Source organism: Chrysochloris asiatica, unplaced genomic scaffold (genome assembly GCF_000296735.1).
Source record: "Chrysochloris asiatica unplaced genomic scaffold, ChrAsi1.0 scaffold00098, whole genome shotgun sequence".
Lineage (NCBI taxonomy): Eukaryota > Metazoa > Chordata > Mammalia > Afrosoricida > Chrysochloridae > Chrysochloris > Chrysochloris asiatica.
This window is the reverse complement of record NW_006408616.1, coordinates 3,781,700-3,798,064: the sequence shown is the minus strand read 5'-3', so window position 1 is coordinate 3,798,064 and position 16,365 is coordinate 3,781,700. Positions and strand designations below refer to the sequence as shown.

At 36.0% G+C, this 16,365-nt stretch overlaps 1 protein-coding gene across 4 annotated transcripts in view; it reads left to right on the top strand.

The window, feature by feature from the left end:
• The window catches only part of SOX5 (SRY (sex determining region Y)-box 5), a 592,387-nt gene that overhangs the window by 70,324 nt on the left and 505,698 nt on the right, over positions 1–16,365 (top strand). For 2 of the 4 annotated variants that reach the window (XM_006866949.1, XM_006866948.1), the window contains exon 2: positions 7,960–8,191. In XM_006866949.1, coding sequence (XP_006867011.1) covers positions 7,961–8,191 — 231 coding nt within the window. In that variant the 5' untranslated portion in view covers position 7,960. Of the gene's footprint in view, positions 1–7,959; positions 8,192–16,365 lie in introns of those variants that run through there. The other 2 variants (XM_006866950.1, XM_006866951.1) reach the window with 2 other exon arrangements.

The following is a 16,365-nucleotide window of genomic DNA, read 5'->3' as shown; positions in this document are numbered from 1 at the left end:
GATAAATGGTTCAGACCCACCAACTGACCAGCTGCTCCTGGAAACCCTACACAGGGTCTCTATGCATTGGAACTGAAACAATAGCACGTAGCAACAACAACAACCCGTATAATCTAGGAGTCTTGATGGTGCTGTACAATAAGCATTGGAATGCTCACTGCAACGTCAACGGTTCAAACCCAAGAGCCGCTCTATGGGAGAAGAATGTTTTTTGCTCACATGAAGATTTATAATTTCGAAAAATTATAGAGTCAGTATGAGTCAGAATCAACTTTTTTGATGTTATTAGTTCTGAAGTATAGCCAAAGTATCAGAATTTACTATGTAAATGCCTCATGAAGTCCTCTGGTGCATGCCTATGGTATTTGCTATTAATGTGGTGTTGGAGGAGAATATTGAAAGTGCCATGGGCCACCCATAGAACCAACAGTTCTGTGTTGGAAGGAGTGCATCCAGAGTGCTCCTTGGAGGCCAAGATGGCCAAACTTTGTCTCTCATACTTCAGACATATTGTCAAGAGGGACCAGTCACTGGAGAAAGATACATGTTTGGTAAAGTGGAGGGTCAGAGAAAAAGAAGAAGACTCCCAACGAGATGGATTGGCCAAGTGGCAGCATTGATGGACTCAAGCATGGCAACAGTAGTGAGGTTGGCCCCCAGTCGGACAGTGTTTTGTTCTGCTGTGCATATGGTTGCTATGAGTGGGTACCAACTCGATGGCACCTAACAACAACAACAACCATAATTTTTTACCATTATTTCTCCTTTTGTTTAAAATCTTACCAACAACTTCATAAGTAGTTCAATTATCATTTCTGCAAAGTCCATTTTACTTATAGCGTAATGTTTTCTTAGGCTCCAGGAGTAGAATATGGATATGGTGCAGGGGCTACAGGGGCTCACTTTGATACCCCAAATGATGTCCAACCTTGACTGCATATTGGAAATTAAAAAATTCTGATAACCCAGGCTGCTCTTCAGAACTAGTAACATCAGACACCTTACAGAGTAATTTAAACACGTGGCCAAATTTGAGAACCACTGATTTTGATTTCTTTTTCCAGTTTTGTTTTCCTTTTTCTAACTCATTTGCTACATGTCTTAATACAATTGGGTACATGCTACTAACTGTGATTGTAATGCTCAGGTGACCCTTCATTCAGTAATAGAGGGCCCCCCAGGAGTTTTTAAATCATTTTCATATGGATTAAAGTAACCTGTCTGTGAAGAATGTTACAGGAAGATGTAAAGGAAAAGTGACTCCTTGTAAAAGTTGTCTTTATAAGGAAGGATGCTTATTATCTCTTCTGTTCATGCCATCTCAGCAATTATTGGATCATTATAGACTATAGATGGGATTCTGTTTGTATTCCTCCATCTCCACCTTCTTCTAAGCTTGCTTCCTCCATTTTTACTGCACTTTGTAAAAGTATCTTTGCACCTTTGCTTTTATCATTACTTTCTACATGAAGCTCCCTCTCCATTTATTGCCAATTTTCTATTTGTCTTTTTTCCCCCTCAAAATCCAACTGATCAGCCATTTTCTAGAAGCATCCAGGATGCTCTAGCCCTCATGAAGTCCTCAGTTGTTTGCCCATAGTGTCATTTACCCAAGACCTGAACTATCTTTCATCATCATTTCTCCAGATCTTCTCAATTACTTTGTAAGCTTCTATTAGCAAAGGCCCCATATGACATAGTTTATACCCATTAGCCAAGTGTCTTATATATAGTAGGGAATCAATAAATTGTCACTGATAAGACTCAATTTGTCTTGAAATTTGTTGTTGTTGTTAAGTGCCATTGAGTGGGCCCCCACCTGTAGTGTCCCTGTATAACATTTCCAAGGAGTGGTTGGTGGGTTTGAACTGCTGACCATGTGGTTAGCAATCCAGTGCTTATCCTACAGTGACACACCAGAACTCCTGGTGGAATTAGGCATTATTTTAAGAAGGTTTTCTCTTTTTTTTTTGAAACTGTATTGTGAATCAAGTGGAGGTTTACAGAGACGTTTAAACAAATCACACACTGTGTTTCCTCTCAATGATTGCAGTCCCCTCCATGCAACAACAGTTATCCCACTTCCTCCCTGTGACTCTTATTTCCCTCCCACCCTCCTTCCCATCCCTTCTCAAGTTCGTTCTTAAGTTAATGTTGTCCTTTTGATCTTGAATGATTGACCATTCCATGGTGAACATACCTTACTACTGTTATTGTCTCCCCCTATAGACCCATCTGTAATCCTGGTGTGGTGCCATGGGATAAGCAAGCCACCTCAAGGTCCATTTGAACTTCAGGGCCAATGGTTCAAACTCATCAGTTGCTCCTTAAAAACCCTATACAGCGTCACTATGTGTCGAAATGGACTTAACTACACTTTACAACAACATATACCTATCTAGTGCTTAGTTGAATAATGGGCCACGAGGGTAGTTCCCCTTCAGGCCTTCAAGGGAGTGGAAGGCCATAGATTCAGGTCCCTTCAGTTCTTTTCTGACCAGTAAGTCCTGTCTTTTTGTTTGTTTGTTTTAGTAATTTTGGGTTTTGTTTTAAATATTCTCTCACTCTCTGCAGGACCTTCAAATGCTGATAGTGCTAGTCAGGTGCCAACTAGTTCTTCTGGTCTCAGAGTCATGGTGACTGATGTTCACATGTTCCATTGGTCTATTGGACTAGTTGATTCCAAGCAGCCTCAAATTTTCATCACTTTCTTCTGTACATGGAGAGATCAATAGTTGCATCTAAAATGTAGAACACTGTCTTTATATGGACTATGTTGTGCCAATTGACCATGGTGTCCCCTGAGTCTATGGTCCTGAGTCTCCAGGCCCAGCATTACCTTAAAATGTTTGACAATAGCTAAGAAGTTTTCATTTTGCCTACTGTATGCTCCACCACATTCATAGGTATGTTTGCAACCGGGAAAAGTACACCTGTACAAATATTCTCTGTCAAATCGTGGGAATACATCCACTTTACCTCCTATACCTGTTCAGATTGTGGTATCCGTCCATGGATCTACCCATTGAACACTGTTATTAAAGAGTTGTTATACACACACATACACACACACAAAAAAAAAAAAAAAAAACAAAAAAAAACTGAAAGAAAGAACAAGGGAGCACTGGTGGCTCTGTAGGCTAAACACTGTAATTCTAACCACAAGGTCAGCAGTTAAATCCACCAGACTTTCCATGGAAGAAAGAGGAGGCTTTCTGCTCCCCCCACATTGATTTACAGCCTCGAAAACCCTATGTAGGAGCTGTCTGTACGCCACCTAACAACAACAACATTATTCTATCAGAGCTTCACAAGATATTTTCATATTAGATACATCTGTTTGTCTTATGCTAATTTCTTTGAAGTTTGAATTTAGTTCATTGGTAAATTGAGGAGCTACTACATGGATGATTGAAAAAAGAGATTACCCAACCTAGAGTCTCATTTTTTTTTTAAGACGCGTTTGTACTACAACACAATTATGTAGTGGAGGGTGTGGAAATTTCTGGTGACTTGTAAATGCCTTTTGAAATTAATAATACTTTTCCCAGTCCAAGGTGAACACCTTTGTTAGATGAACAAAATTATAAAAATTTAATTGTTGTTGGTGATTTAGTTATTAATATTTTTAGATATACTTAAGTATTTAAAATGCAACCAACAGGATGACAGATCCTGGTAGTGTGGTAGTTACGTATCAGGCTGCGAACCTTAAGGTCAGCAGTTCAAAACTAGCAGTTCTTTCGTGGGAGAAAGATGATGCTTTCTGCTCCCATAAATATTTACAGCCTTGGAAACCGTATACATGGTTGCTATGAGTTGGTACCGACTCCACAGCACATCATGATGACCACAATTGTTGTATAGTCCTGCGTATTTTTATTATAATTCATTAAGAAATCTTTTACCTGAGCTGTATTAAAAATGCTCTCAAGTCTAACACATTCAGATTATTCTATAAATCTCTGACAATGTAACAGAAATAAAAAAAAAAATAGAGTCAAACCTCATTATTCCCATACTTTTTCTTTGCAAATTTGCCTACTCATTAAAATGTATTTGTAATACCAAAATTAATATGGTTCTTTTCCCATCATTCATGTTATGTCCAGAATGGCAAAAACTTTTAGTGATGTACACACACATTTCTAGATGAGGTTAAACTCCCTGCCTTCTTGTATCAGCTCTTACTGTATATACAAGAATACATTTAGGTCTTTTTTTTTTTTTTTTTTTTTCTTAGTGGTATTTTTTTTGGTGAACCCATTCTTTAAAGTGGCCTCCAAGTAGAATTAAGTCTGTCTAGTCTCCTATGCACTAGAAAACTGTGATGTACCTTACTATTCAGGATTGAGTTAGAGTACTATTTGTTGTGAGTTTAATGTTAATGAACCAACAATCTACATTAAATCGAGTGTCTTTTAATAGAAACATACGTGAAACAGAAGCATATATAAAAGAAGGTTTCATACTGATCAGTTGACAAAAATGTGTGACCAGGCAGGGGTTCGCAGGAATCTAGGTCTGTATTTCCTCTAGGGAAAATGTTTCAGTATTAATTGTTTTCACCATTTTATAGAAAATGTTGTTTAGTGCGGTCGAACTCAGTCCAACCCATAGTACCCTTGTGTAAGCTTTCCAAGGCTTATAAATATTTGTGGTACAGGAAGTCTCATCTTTCTCCCTCCGAACAGTTGGTGGGTTCAAACCACTGACCTTGTGTTTCGCAGTCCAGTTCTTATCCTATAGCCACCACCCTCCATTACAGTGAATAATGAGAGCTATCTGTATATAATCTTGAGTAACAGTTGCCTTTTTCCACCATGACCTCTTCATGAATCAGTGTTTTCGATATTAACATTTTTGTGTCATAGGAAGTTATATAGAGAGCATTCTTAGCTAGTTGTTAACAAAGATAATTTAGAAATGAAAATATTCTTGAGTTATAAAAACAGTGGTACTATCTGTCTACCTTATGTCTACTTGTACACTAGATTTCATTTTTCAAGTTGTTGTTATTAGGTGTTGTTAGTCACTTTTGACTCATAATGGTGCCATGTGACAATGTAGAACCATGTCATAGGGTTTCCTAGCATGTGACATACTCTTTCTCTCACACAGCCACTGAGTGGGTTCAAACTTCCAACCTTGAACACTTAATTGTTGTACAACAATATATAATAATAAAGACGCAATCAACAGAAAAATCATACTTCTGAATGTCACAAAATGGCCTTATGTTAGCTGGTTTAGCTTTATGCTTTGATGATCCAGAGACAGGCATTTCTCAATGGGTTAGCATTTTCAAACACTGACAGACTGCATGTAAGACTAAGGTAAATACCAGTATACCACCCTGTCAATTTCAGAGAGAATGATAATGCCTGCACAGATTATAAAAATTTAAGGCTTGTATAATAATTTCATGATCTCCTTGTAATTAAGCTATATGTAAAACCAAGAAAGAATTACAAGTCCCTTCTTTGACTTACTCTGATAAATCACCTCCCAGAGATCTTCAATACTTCAAGTCTACACTGTCAACACATTTTCTGTATTTGAATCAGAAATGTGCTTATAGAGCTTGGAATCAGAACAATTGAAATTAAATATCTCCAGTATTAGAGTCATTGCATATGGTTTGATATTTCACTTTAGTGATAGGAATGTGTTGCCAATGAGACTAAGAATATTCTGTTAGTTTACCACCCTTTATATCTTTCTCCATACCAAGGACTAGACCTTGGTGGTTGTTTTGGTTAAAGTGACCTCAAGTCAGTTCAGATTTATAGTGACACTTTATAGAATTTCTGACCCCTTAAATCTTCGAGGGAGGAGAAAGCCTCTGGTAATGGAATAAAGCGTCATTAAAAATTCTTAAAACATGATAGCCAAAGTTACTTCTCATTTAGACATCTTAGTATCATAGCTGCCAAGATGTTCTCCTCTTAACGTATTATTTAGGAGCACTGGTGGCACTGTAGGATAAACATTGGGATGCTAATCACAAGGTCAGCAGTTGAAACCCACCAGCCACCTAGTGGGAGAAAGGTGAGACTTTCAGCACCAATAAAGATTTACAGTCTTGGAAACTCTATTCAGGGTCACTATGAGTCAGAACCAACCTGTTGATACCTAACAACAAAACCAACAATCTGTGCTTTAGCTGATCAGTAATTCTTCCTATAAAAATGTCTTTTTGAACATTCATGAATACATTTGGTCAGTTTATTGTTAAATTTCATTGGTCAGACGCATTTCTCTGACACTTTGCATTTCATATTGATTTTTAAATTTAATTCTTAGAAGGAAATCTGCTTTTTTTCGTTTGCTGTTTAATTTATTTTTAGAGGGGTGAGTAGGTAATAATGTAGTTTAAAAGATTGTTAAACAAACACCAGCTATCATTTACTATCTACTCTATCAAGTTTTTCCGACTAAGTTTTTCAAATGGTATACCTTTGTTTCTCAAAAAGCCTTATGACATGTAAAATAGATATCATGTCTTATTTTTTAAATAAATTAATTAAGATATAGAAATTAAGTAAATCTCACATGTAGTAATTGGCCAAATCAGTGGTTTAAACTGTGTGATTCTAAAACTCTTATGTGTCACTGTGCTATTGTTTTTTAATGCATTGTCTTCAGTACTAGAATACATTTTTGTTTTGAAAATTTTAACTAAGAAAACTATTTACCATTCATAAATTCAACACTGATTAGAGGCATCTCTTTGGGAAATACATTTTCAATTAAAATTTTGTTTTAATTCAAATATAAATATATAGAGGAAGTTTCTCCTTCCCATCCAAATGGATGAGTCTGTACATTTGTCTGTTTATTGAGCAAAAAAGTACAGCTTTTTCCAGGTCAGATCAAGTTGTGAATATTCAAGAGAGTTGTTTTGGGTTTTGTCTATTTTTTAATTAGACATTTTAACTTATTTCTAACTATATTTAAATCTTTCTGTTAAAGGAAAATAAACTATCTATTTAAATAGAAACATTTGCTAAATATTTTAAACCTTTGATTATATTCTAAATTGAATCAAGTATAAAATAATGCCTAAATTGATGTTTAATTACCTAAGCCATTGCCATGTAGGCTTTAATTTCTCAAAACAAAACATCCCTGTTTGTTTGTTTGCTTGCCTTTGTACTTATATATTCTAGTGTGAAATGAGTATGTTTTGAGAGTCCACAAGTAAATAATCTTCCGTATGGCTAAAATAATGGAAGTGAAATATTTTCATATTCTCATCATGTTTACTATTTTGCAACTTTGATATTAGAACAAAATGCCAAAATTGTGTGATCTTGTAAGGAAGGGAAAGTGACTGTTCACATTTTTCAAGATTAACAGTGATTATAACACTTATAAAATTTTAACAAGCTTTAGACAAATATTAAACTTTTGTCGATTGCTCTGAGGTTGAGTTTGCTTGTAACCAATGCTTTACATTTCACAATGATCTTCATTTTACAAGAATGGAGAATTTTAATAATAGCAGTCATTTATTTATTTTGTTTATTTTATGATGAAAGAAATTTTAGTTATTTTTTCTTCTTTCAACTGCCAACAGTATTTGCTATTCATAGATGTTCTATTTTCAATAAAGTGTATCAAAGTGTAAAACTAGATGGGTATTTTTCTTTCCTTTAAACTGGAATGGTCTTTCATTATGCAGTGTTCTTAGGTGAATCCTCTTGTTTAAAGAAGCCAGAATACAAGAGAGTGCTATATTAGTGTATTATTCTCACAACAAACAAGCACTGTTCTGTTGCTACCTGCTTGGCCATTGTTTCTGATTGTGTGTGCTTTGCAGTGGTATTTGGATGGTTTCCTGCTCTCTGCCAGCACAAAAAGGCATTTCTGTTACAATGGCCCCTAACCACACAATGACGGCATTAAGGATTTATGTGGAGGTTTCATTATTTTCTCCTCTTTTGTTCCTTCCAGGATGTCTTCCAAGCGGCCAGCCTCTCCGTATGGGGAAGCAGATGGAGAGGTAGCCATGGTGACAAGCAGACAGAAAGTGGAAGAAGAGGAGAGTGACGGGCTCCCAGCCTTTCACCTTCCCTTGCATGTGAGTTTTCCCAACAAGCCTCACTCTGAGGAATTTCAGCCAGTTTCTCTGCTGACGCAAGAGTCTTGTGGCCATAGGACTCCCACATCTCAGCACAATACAATGGTAGGTTTCTCATGGCCCATTGTTCCTACACTCAGTCTTTTGACCAGTCAAGCCCTCTGATAGTTTGGCTACAGTCCTTTGCTTTATAATTATCATCTACATAAGAGTCATACAAACAATTCACTCCTAGCATCTTAGAATTCTTTATAAATAAATTGATCCAAGTAGGAAGTACTAAAAGTATTTCTTTCTTTTTTTAAGAACCCTATTTTTGATACACAATATAATTTGAGGGGGAAGCTGCATCAAATACAAGGACCATGTTAAAATAATACACTTAAAAATTTTTAGCATACTACTAAGAAGTAAGATTTCATACTATTTCCTATCAAAAGGTTTTTCTAGATACGAGTATAACAACATTGTTTGAGTATTTCTACAGTGATAATCCGATCTTTTGCTATCTTTTTCTTTACCCAGATTTGATTCCAATTTTCCATATAGTACTTGAGATTTTGCAGGAAAATACATCTTCTAGGCCCTACAATTTTCTAATGAGACAGCACTAATCTCTACCTCAATCCCATTCACATTGGTGTTTTGATGAGTCAATAATTTCCTTTGGCACAGTCTTCTAAAATATACAGCGGAGGAAAATTGTTTTGGTCCCTCATCCTGGGATCTGGATCCCAACAGATTATGAAGCTTTAGCTTCCTAAGTGACAAAGAATAAGGCAGCATAGCATCGCTGAAGCTTAAACAGTGATTGTGCTTGTACATGCACACACACACACACACACACACACACACACACTCTCAAACACAAACACATACCCACTACGACTTTAAGTCTTCCTTAGAAACTTAGAGCCATAGAATCAGCATTTTTAAAAGTAACTGGCACTTACCTGCCAATAAAGCCACCTTTTGATCATGACTGTTTGGGCCACACATCACATTTTTGTAAGCACTTCTCTTTTTCTTCCTCAAGGATACCATTGTTCTTAATTTGAACCAAATTTTTACCAATTACAATTATGTTTGACCACATATTATCATACCTTTAAAGGCAGCTGTACATCTATCTGCTCAATCGTCTTTAATTTTTTTTTTCTTTCACCATGAAGTTATTTTGTATTATAATGTGCTTAGTACTGAAATATGCTCACTTGTTCATGCTATTGTACAACTGTATATGGAGTTAAAGCAACAAGGTAAATCAAGTATTTTACTATAGGTGTCAAGTAGATGCTATTCTTTGACTTTCAGATTAAATTTAAATACTCCAAATAAATATTCTAGTTTTATAGATAAAATTTTATTTTGTTTTATCTGAAAATAATAGCTTCATTAACACATATTTGGAGCCCTGATTTGGTGCTGTGGGTTAATGCTCTGGATTGCAAGGTCAGTTTGCACTGTAGGTTCTGTGGTTCAAGCGCATCAGCCAGCCACTCCTTGGAAATCCTATACAAGGTCGCTATGAGTCAGAGCTGACTCAATGGCACTTAACAGCAACAACATCACATATATGTTGTTGTTAAGTGCCGTCGAGTCGGTTCCAACCCATAGCGACCCTGTACAGGGTTTCCGAGGCTGTAAATCTTTACGGGAGCAGAAAGCCTCATCTTTCTCCCACGGAGCAGCTGATAGTTTCTAACTGCTGACCTTGCAGTTTGCAGCCTGATTCGTAACCACTACGCTACCAAGATATGTTGTTAAGTGCCATCAAATCAATTCCGACTCACAGCAACACTGTATAGGGTTTCCAAGGAGCTGCTGGTCGGTGGTTTTGAACTGTTGACCTTGCTGTTGATAGTCCATTGATTATACTACAGCGCCACACCAGTACTCTAACATGTATATATTGTCTATTATATGTTGTTGCTAAGTGCCGTTGAGTCAATTATGACTCAAAGTAACCCAGTATAGGGTTTCCAAGGAGTGGCTGGTGGGTTTGAGTGGCCAATCTTGTGGTTAACAGTACAGTGCTTATGTTACTTGCCACATGTTGTTGTTGTTAAGTTAGTTCTGACTCATAATGGACCCTGAATAGGGTTTCCAAGGAGCACCTGGTGAGTTTGAACTGCTGACCTTACAATTCAAATTGATCTTGCAGTCCAGTGCCTATCCCACTGCACCACACCAGGACTTCACTTGTTAAGTGCCGTCAAGTCAAGTCTGACCCATAGCGACCCTGAATAGGGTTTCCGGGAAGTGCTTGTTGGACTTGAACCATCAACCTTCCAGTGCAAACTGACCTTGCAGTCCAGTGCATTATCCTGCAGTGCCACATGTGTTGTTGTTGTTGTTATTTTAAATACTTTGCATATCTTAACTCATTTAACCTTCACAATAATTAAATTATGTGTTATGATTAATTTCATGGTATAGGTGGGAAACTGAGCCACAGAGGGGTTAAGTATCCTCCTTCAGATCACAGCTATTAAATGAGATAACTGAGGTTAGCCAGGCAATCTGGCCTTGAAGTTCACACTCATAAACCTTATGTAATGATCCTTCTCATAAGAGCACAAATAAGTTTCATTTTTTTTATTATTATTATTATTTTGCAAGTTAAAGAACACTGTATATAATTCTATCCCTTCCTATATTATGGTTTCATATTTGTTAAGTGATGATGAAATAGCTTATTGGCTTCATTTCAATCAAATGGAAAAGAATAGAGAAACATAAGAAGTGCCCAATTCAACAGATTAAGAAAGTTAACATCCATTTGAAAAGACACCACTGTTAATACCTTTTTCTACTAATATTCTGACCATTTTCTTCTCTCAAAGGGTACCCTATAGAGAATGCACCTTTGCTTGACTTCCTGGGATAGCAATATCAACCTAAACATTAGATTTGAAGGAGTGAATAAAGGAGAGGTTATTTTAAGTATATACAATAATAGATATGAAAAAAGTGTATTTGATTGCATACTATGGTTGATATCAGGGGAAGCTGTGATGTAGGCAACTAGTAAAAATAAAACAATTCAATTTTAGTGGAGACTTCAGTCCACCTTGATTAAGACCTATGAATTTTCTATCCTGGACCAAGGTTTTAGTGAGCACCAAAGAAAGAGATTAGAGACTACATAATCTTTGTCCTCTAGGGACTCCATCTGGAATAGAAATCCTTAACTAAAAATCTATGAACCACGGACCTTGTCGTTAGCAGCCCAACACTTAAAATACTATGTCACCAGAACTCCTCAAAATATTGGATTGTTTGCTGTTATCTCTCATACTTCAGACATGGTATTAGGAGGGACCAGTTCTGAGAGAGGGATACCATGCTTGGTAAAGTAGAGGGTAAGCAGAAAAGAGGAAGATTCCCACCCCACCCCCCACCAAACGAGCTGTTGTGTGGCACTGTGACAGTAGCAGTTTTCTCTAATGTAACAAACAGTTGTGAGGATGGTGTAGGACAGGATAGTGCTTTGTTCAGTTGCTCATAGGGTCTCTGTGGGTCAGAGCTGACTTGATGGAGAAAGATGAGGCTTTCTGCTCCTGTAAAGATTTACAGCCTCGGAAACCCTCTACAGGGTTGCTATGAGTCGGGACCAACTCCATGGCACATAACAACAACAACAATAACAACAAGCTATGAAAGAGACTAATTCATACCGATTATGTTCATTTTCTAGTATTTTTAGACCAAAAATAGAATCTACTAATGTAGTATGTTCAGAAAACAAAAGGTATATAATACTAGTCATATTTAGCTATTAAGCTGATTAAGATATTTTTCCATTTTTTTAAATGATTGAATATATTTACTGTATTATTATTCAACATCAATGCTTTATCCTTATTTGGATATGAAGCCATTGTCCTATTCACATAATACATCCTTTTATTTCCATTGGAAAATATAGTCTCTATTTTATTCATATGTATTATCTTTGAAAACAAAGAGGTTGTTTCATAGTCTTTATATCACAGATTTCAATTTAAGAAAAAAGAAAAATAAATTTCATTGCCTATTTATAAGTGTCATTCATTCTCCATTCTCAAATACAGTAGGAAGATGGGAGTTTTTATAACTTGGATAGCCTCGTAGGTAAGGGGCAAACTAAAGCTGAATGATCCCTGTAATTCTGGCTTTAATCTATAGAGAGAGATGATTTCAGCATAAAATATAACTTGGAAAATATTTCCTGAAATAAAAGTTCTCATGCATAGTGGGCTTTTGTTGGACTCCTAACCACAAGGTCCAACAGTTGAGTTCAGCAGCTGCTTGCTCCTGGGGAGAAAGATGAGACTTTCTGCTCATGTAAAGATTTACAGAAATGGGAACTCACACAACTGCATATATGCACCACCACCACCATACTTCACACTGTTATTCTGTAAAGATTTTGAGGAATTAGAGTTCCTTGTTGAGGTTCAAATATTAAATCCATGATTGTATTAGATAAGGACAGAATTCTTCCTTTTCTGCAGTTGTGTTTACTGCATTGGTATTTTGGGGAAAAGAAACTCAGTGCCTGAATTATGCAGTTATGAATACTATATAATGCATTTATTTCTGGACGATTTTGCTCACCTTTCAGCTTGCACTATGGATAAACTATCCTTAGCATATTAAATTATGGGTATTATAAAATACTATTTCTAATCAATACAAGATTCAGACGCAGATTGGTAAAAGTCTATGATTCTGTTGGTTCCTTCTCTGAAGTTTTCATAACCTTTCCAAACAATTAATAGCAAAATTTATTCTCATATGAATTTTGAAAAGTAAAAGGCAAAGCTGGCAGGTATGAAGGTCTGATTTTGCCATGAATAGAAAGGCAGTCTTGAGTTTTATTCTTATTGAAGGTCAGCTATCCTGGCCCCTTTGTTTTTCTTATGTAGAGTTGGAGGCAGTCACTTCAGAGTTTCAATGACAAACAAGAACCACTGTAACTCCTGGCTCATGTGTAATGATCACTCTAATATTGATGGATTTATTTGTTGATAGAAAGGACTATGCAGAACATGTCATTATGTCTGTAAACATGGGCACCAGTAAACATGAGTAATTATGGGCACCAGAAGGAATATACAGTAGGTCTGACGAGAAATCAAATAGCACCTTCAGGAGAAGTCAGAGAACCCTGTACTGTCCATTTTGACAATCATTTTCTGTCTGGTTGCATGCTACTTCTCTTGCTTAGATTGTTGTTTCAGTGTCAAATGTGATGTGAAATGAAAGTCTTAACCACCTGTGGTTACTGAATAATCAGTTTTCTTTCTTCCCCTCTCTTTGTAAAATAAAAAAACAAACTCCCCTTTGACTCCTAAGTTTCACTTGTGTTGATTGAACAGTTTAGTGTATCTGCAGTGGCTGCCTCTAAAGATTGTTTTTAAATACAGGTATTTATTTAATATTATAATCTCTTTTATTTTTTAAAAATTCAGGCTACTCATGCTAGAGATAACTGAAATTATAATGAAATAAATACAAATATTTTCAACATTTGAAACTATATTGCATCTGCAAATATGATGTTAGAATATATTTTAATATGTTATTTATTACTTATACTGACATTTTCCTGGAATCACTAAAGAACTAAAGGTATATAGTCTTTGGGGCTTAATAATCTGATGTATTTTAACATTATGGGCTTAAACATTTGTCGGAAGCATGGTGGCTCCATGTGATGAGCTACAAGGTCTGAGGTTTGAGCCTGTTACTCGCTTGACAGTAGGAAGAGGAGGCTTTTTGCTCCCAAGAAGATTTAAAGCCTCGGAAGCCCTACATTGGTTAGCTATGAGTTGATACTGACTTAATGGCAATTAACAACAGCAACAACAAATATTTGTTACCATAAAACAACATTCATTAAAAATCAGCTCTTTCTGAAGTTCATCAAAAGAAGACAACTGTGTTTTATAAGTTTATGTTCTACAGATGCCAAGTATAACATTATAACAAGATTCCAATGTATGCAACTCAACCTTAAATACTGATACTTAGATACTTTGAAATTTCATTGCATGGAACAGAGAGGCTGTTACTTGCCTGGGTTCTCTGTTAGCTCCCGGAATTCTTTATTTACCCCAAATAATTTTAATTGCTGTATTATAGCTGTGTCTTGAAATATCCTTTATGTAAATGTGCTTACAATCTAACAGTCTGTTAGTTATGTGTTTTCAATTTTTGACTAGTATAATGTTAAATGTAAAGAACTGCTCAGAAAATATAAGAAAGAAAAGAGAAAAATGTATGTGTTGCTCAAATAAGTAACCAAATACATATTTAATTATAGTGTGGTAAAGATCCCTATTTTTATATGGCAGTTTTATATGCTTTTAAATTTCTGGTGTACCTTTGTGCATCAAACTTAGCATAAGTTATTGTGATAGTATAATGCACACTGTTGTTAACACCAGTGCAGCTATTATGCCAGTTCTGATAATGAGAATGTCATTGTTTAGGAGAGCAGTCTCCTCTACACTCTAGACAAAAGTGTAATTACTTTTGAACGATGTGGAATGTACTCAGTTTAAAAGCATGGAGAATAGACTCAGAAAGATTCAGATAAAGTAAACTTGGAAGCCATATGTTCAGTGTTGCAGTATGAAATTATGATAGTAGGCAGAATAATTCCACACACACATACCCGATTTCACACAGTTTATCTATAGACTGCTGTTTCTGTATGAGATAGACTTGCTTATCTGAACAAGGCCAATTCAACTAAAGCAAGGTGGAAATAGTGACAAGTTTTTTTGTTATGGTAAATTGATGTTTATCATACAATGAAATTACATTGTTACAAACATCATTCTGTAAATGTTGTCACAAAATGCCACGTGAAGCTGTTTACATAGATATAATCCCAGGTTTATTTTTGAATGTAAGTGTTTCAATCTTTAGAGTAGTTGCATTGTTTCAGAAAATTACCCCCAAGGCTAGCAAGAATGGAGGCATGTGAAAAACAATCAGTTAGGGTCCATCACAGCCACTGGATAAGTTGTGTAATAGATCTTTTTGTCCTATTGCTGTACAATTCCATTCATTCCAGGGCAAGGAAGGGTCTAATATTGAGTAGAGAAAACCTTGATTCATAGAACGTTGACAAGATTTGAAGTACTATTGTTGAGCTTAAAGTTAACAGGGCCTTGAGAAATTAATGTGTGTACTCTCACATGAACAAAAAAGACTATGTGGGAGTTGTAAGACTGTTCAGGACACTTAATGAGGATATGCTATTAGCATCCCCACGTTGTGCTATGCAGTGATGAGAGAACAGGAAAGAAGATATAATGCTGCATTATGTGGGTAAATATGTTTGCTTTAAGATTTGGCCTAATGGGATTTAGTGGCTTTCATTTAATAAGGGTGTTTTAGTTAGACTTATGTCAAATATATGCAATGAATGCTTATCAGTGGAGATATGGAAATAAATAAGAACCAGTCTCTTTCTTCGAGTAACTTTCTGTATTTGACAGGGGTAAGATTTGAGCAAATATTGCCATAATTTAATGTAAAATATTACAACCCTTATACAGGGCAATAACTTTTAAGGAAAATCACAGTTGAGAGGTATTTCATTTGTGGTGATCAAAATTAGATTAATTCAATATAGTTTCTACAGAAAACAATTACTGGATGCCTGCTGTAGTTGTTAAGTGCCATCAAGTTGGTTCCAAATCATAGCAAACCTGTACAGAGTTTTCCAGGAGTGACTGGTGGATTTAAACCATCAACTTTGCGTTAGCAAACCAATGCTTACACTACAGCACTATACCAGGACTAGATGCCTAGATATTAAAAAAATAATAATAAAATATAGACAAAGACATATAAACACATGCACACAATAACCATTAATGCAAGATCTTTGTACTTGAAAATAACTTTGCTTATGCCATAAATTTTGACAACAGAAATAACTGAGTGGAAAAAAAGTACAAGGAAGAAAATAATGAACACAAGTGTGCACTGTGAAGGTATTGCATAAAATGTGGTTGTTGTATGCTGTTGAGTGGGTTCCAGCTCAAAGCGACCTCATACACAACAGAAAGAAACACTGCCTTGTCCTGCACCATCCCCACAATTGTTTTGATGATCTATCTCATTGCTGCTTCCATGGTGCCAATCCATCTTTGGGGGTCTTCCTCTTTTTATCCAGCCCTTCACATAATGTCCTTCTCCAGAGACTCATCCCTCCTGATGATATGTCCTAAGTATGAGAGAAGTTAGAAAAAAAAAAGTATATATATTTATTT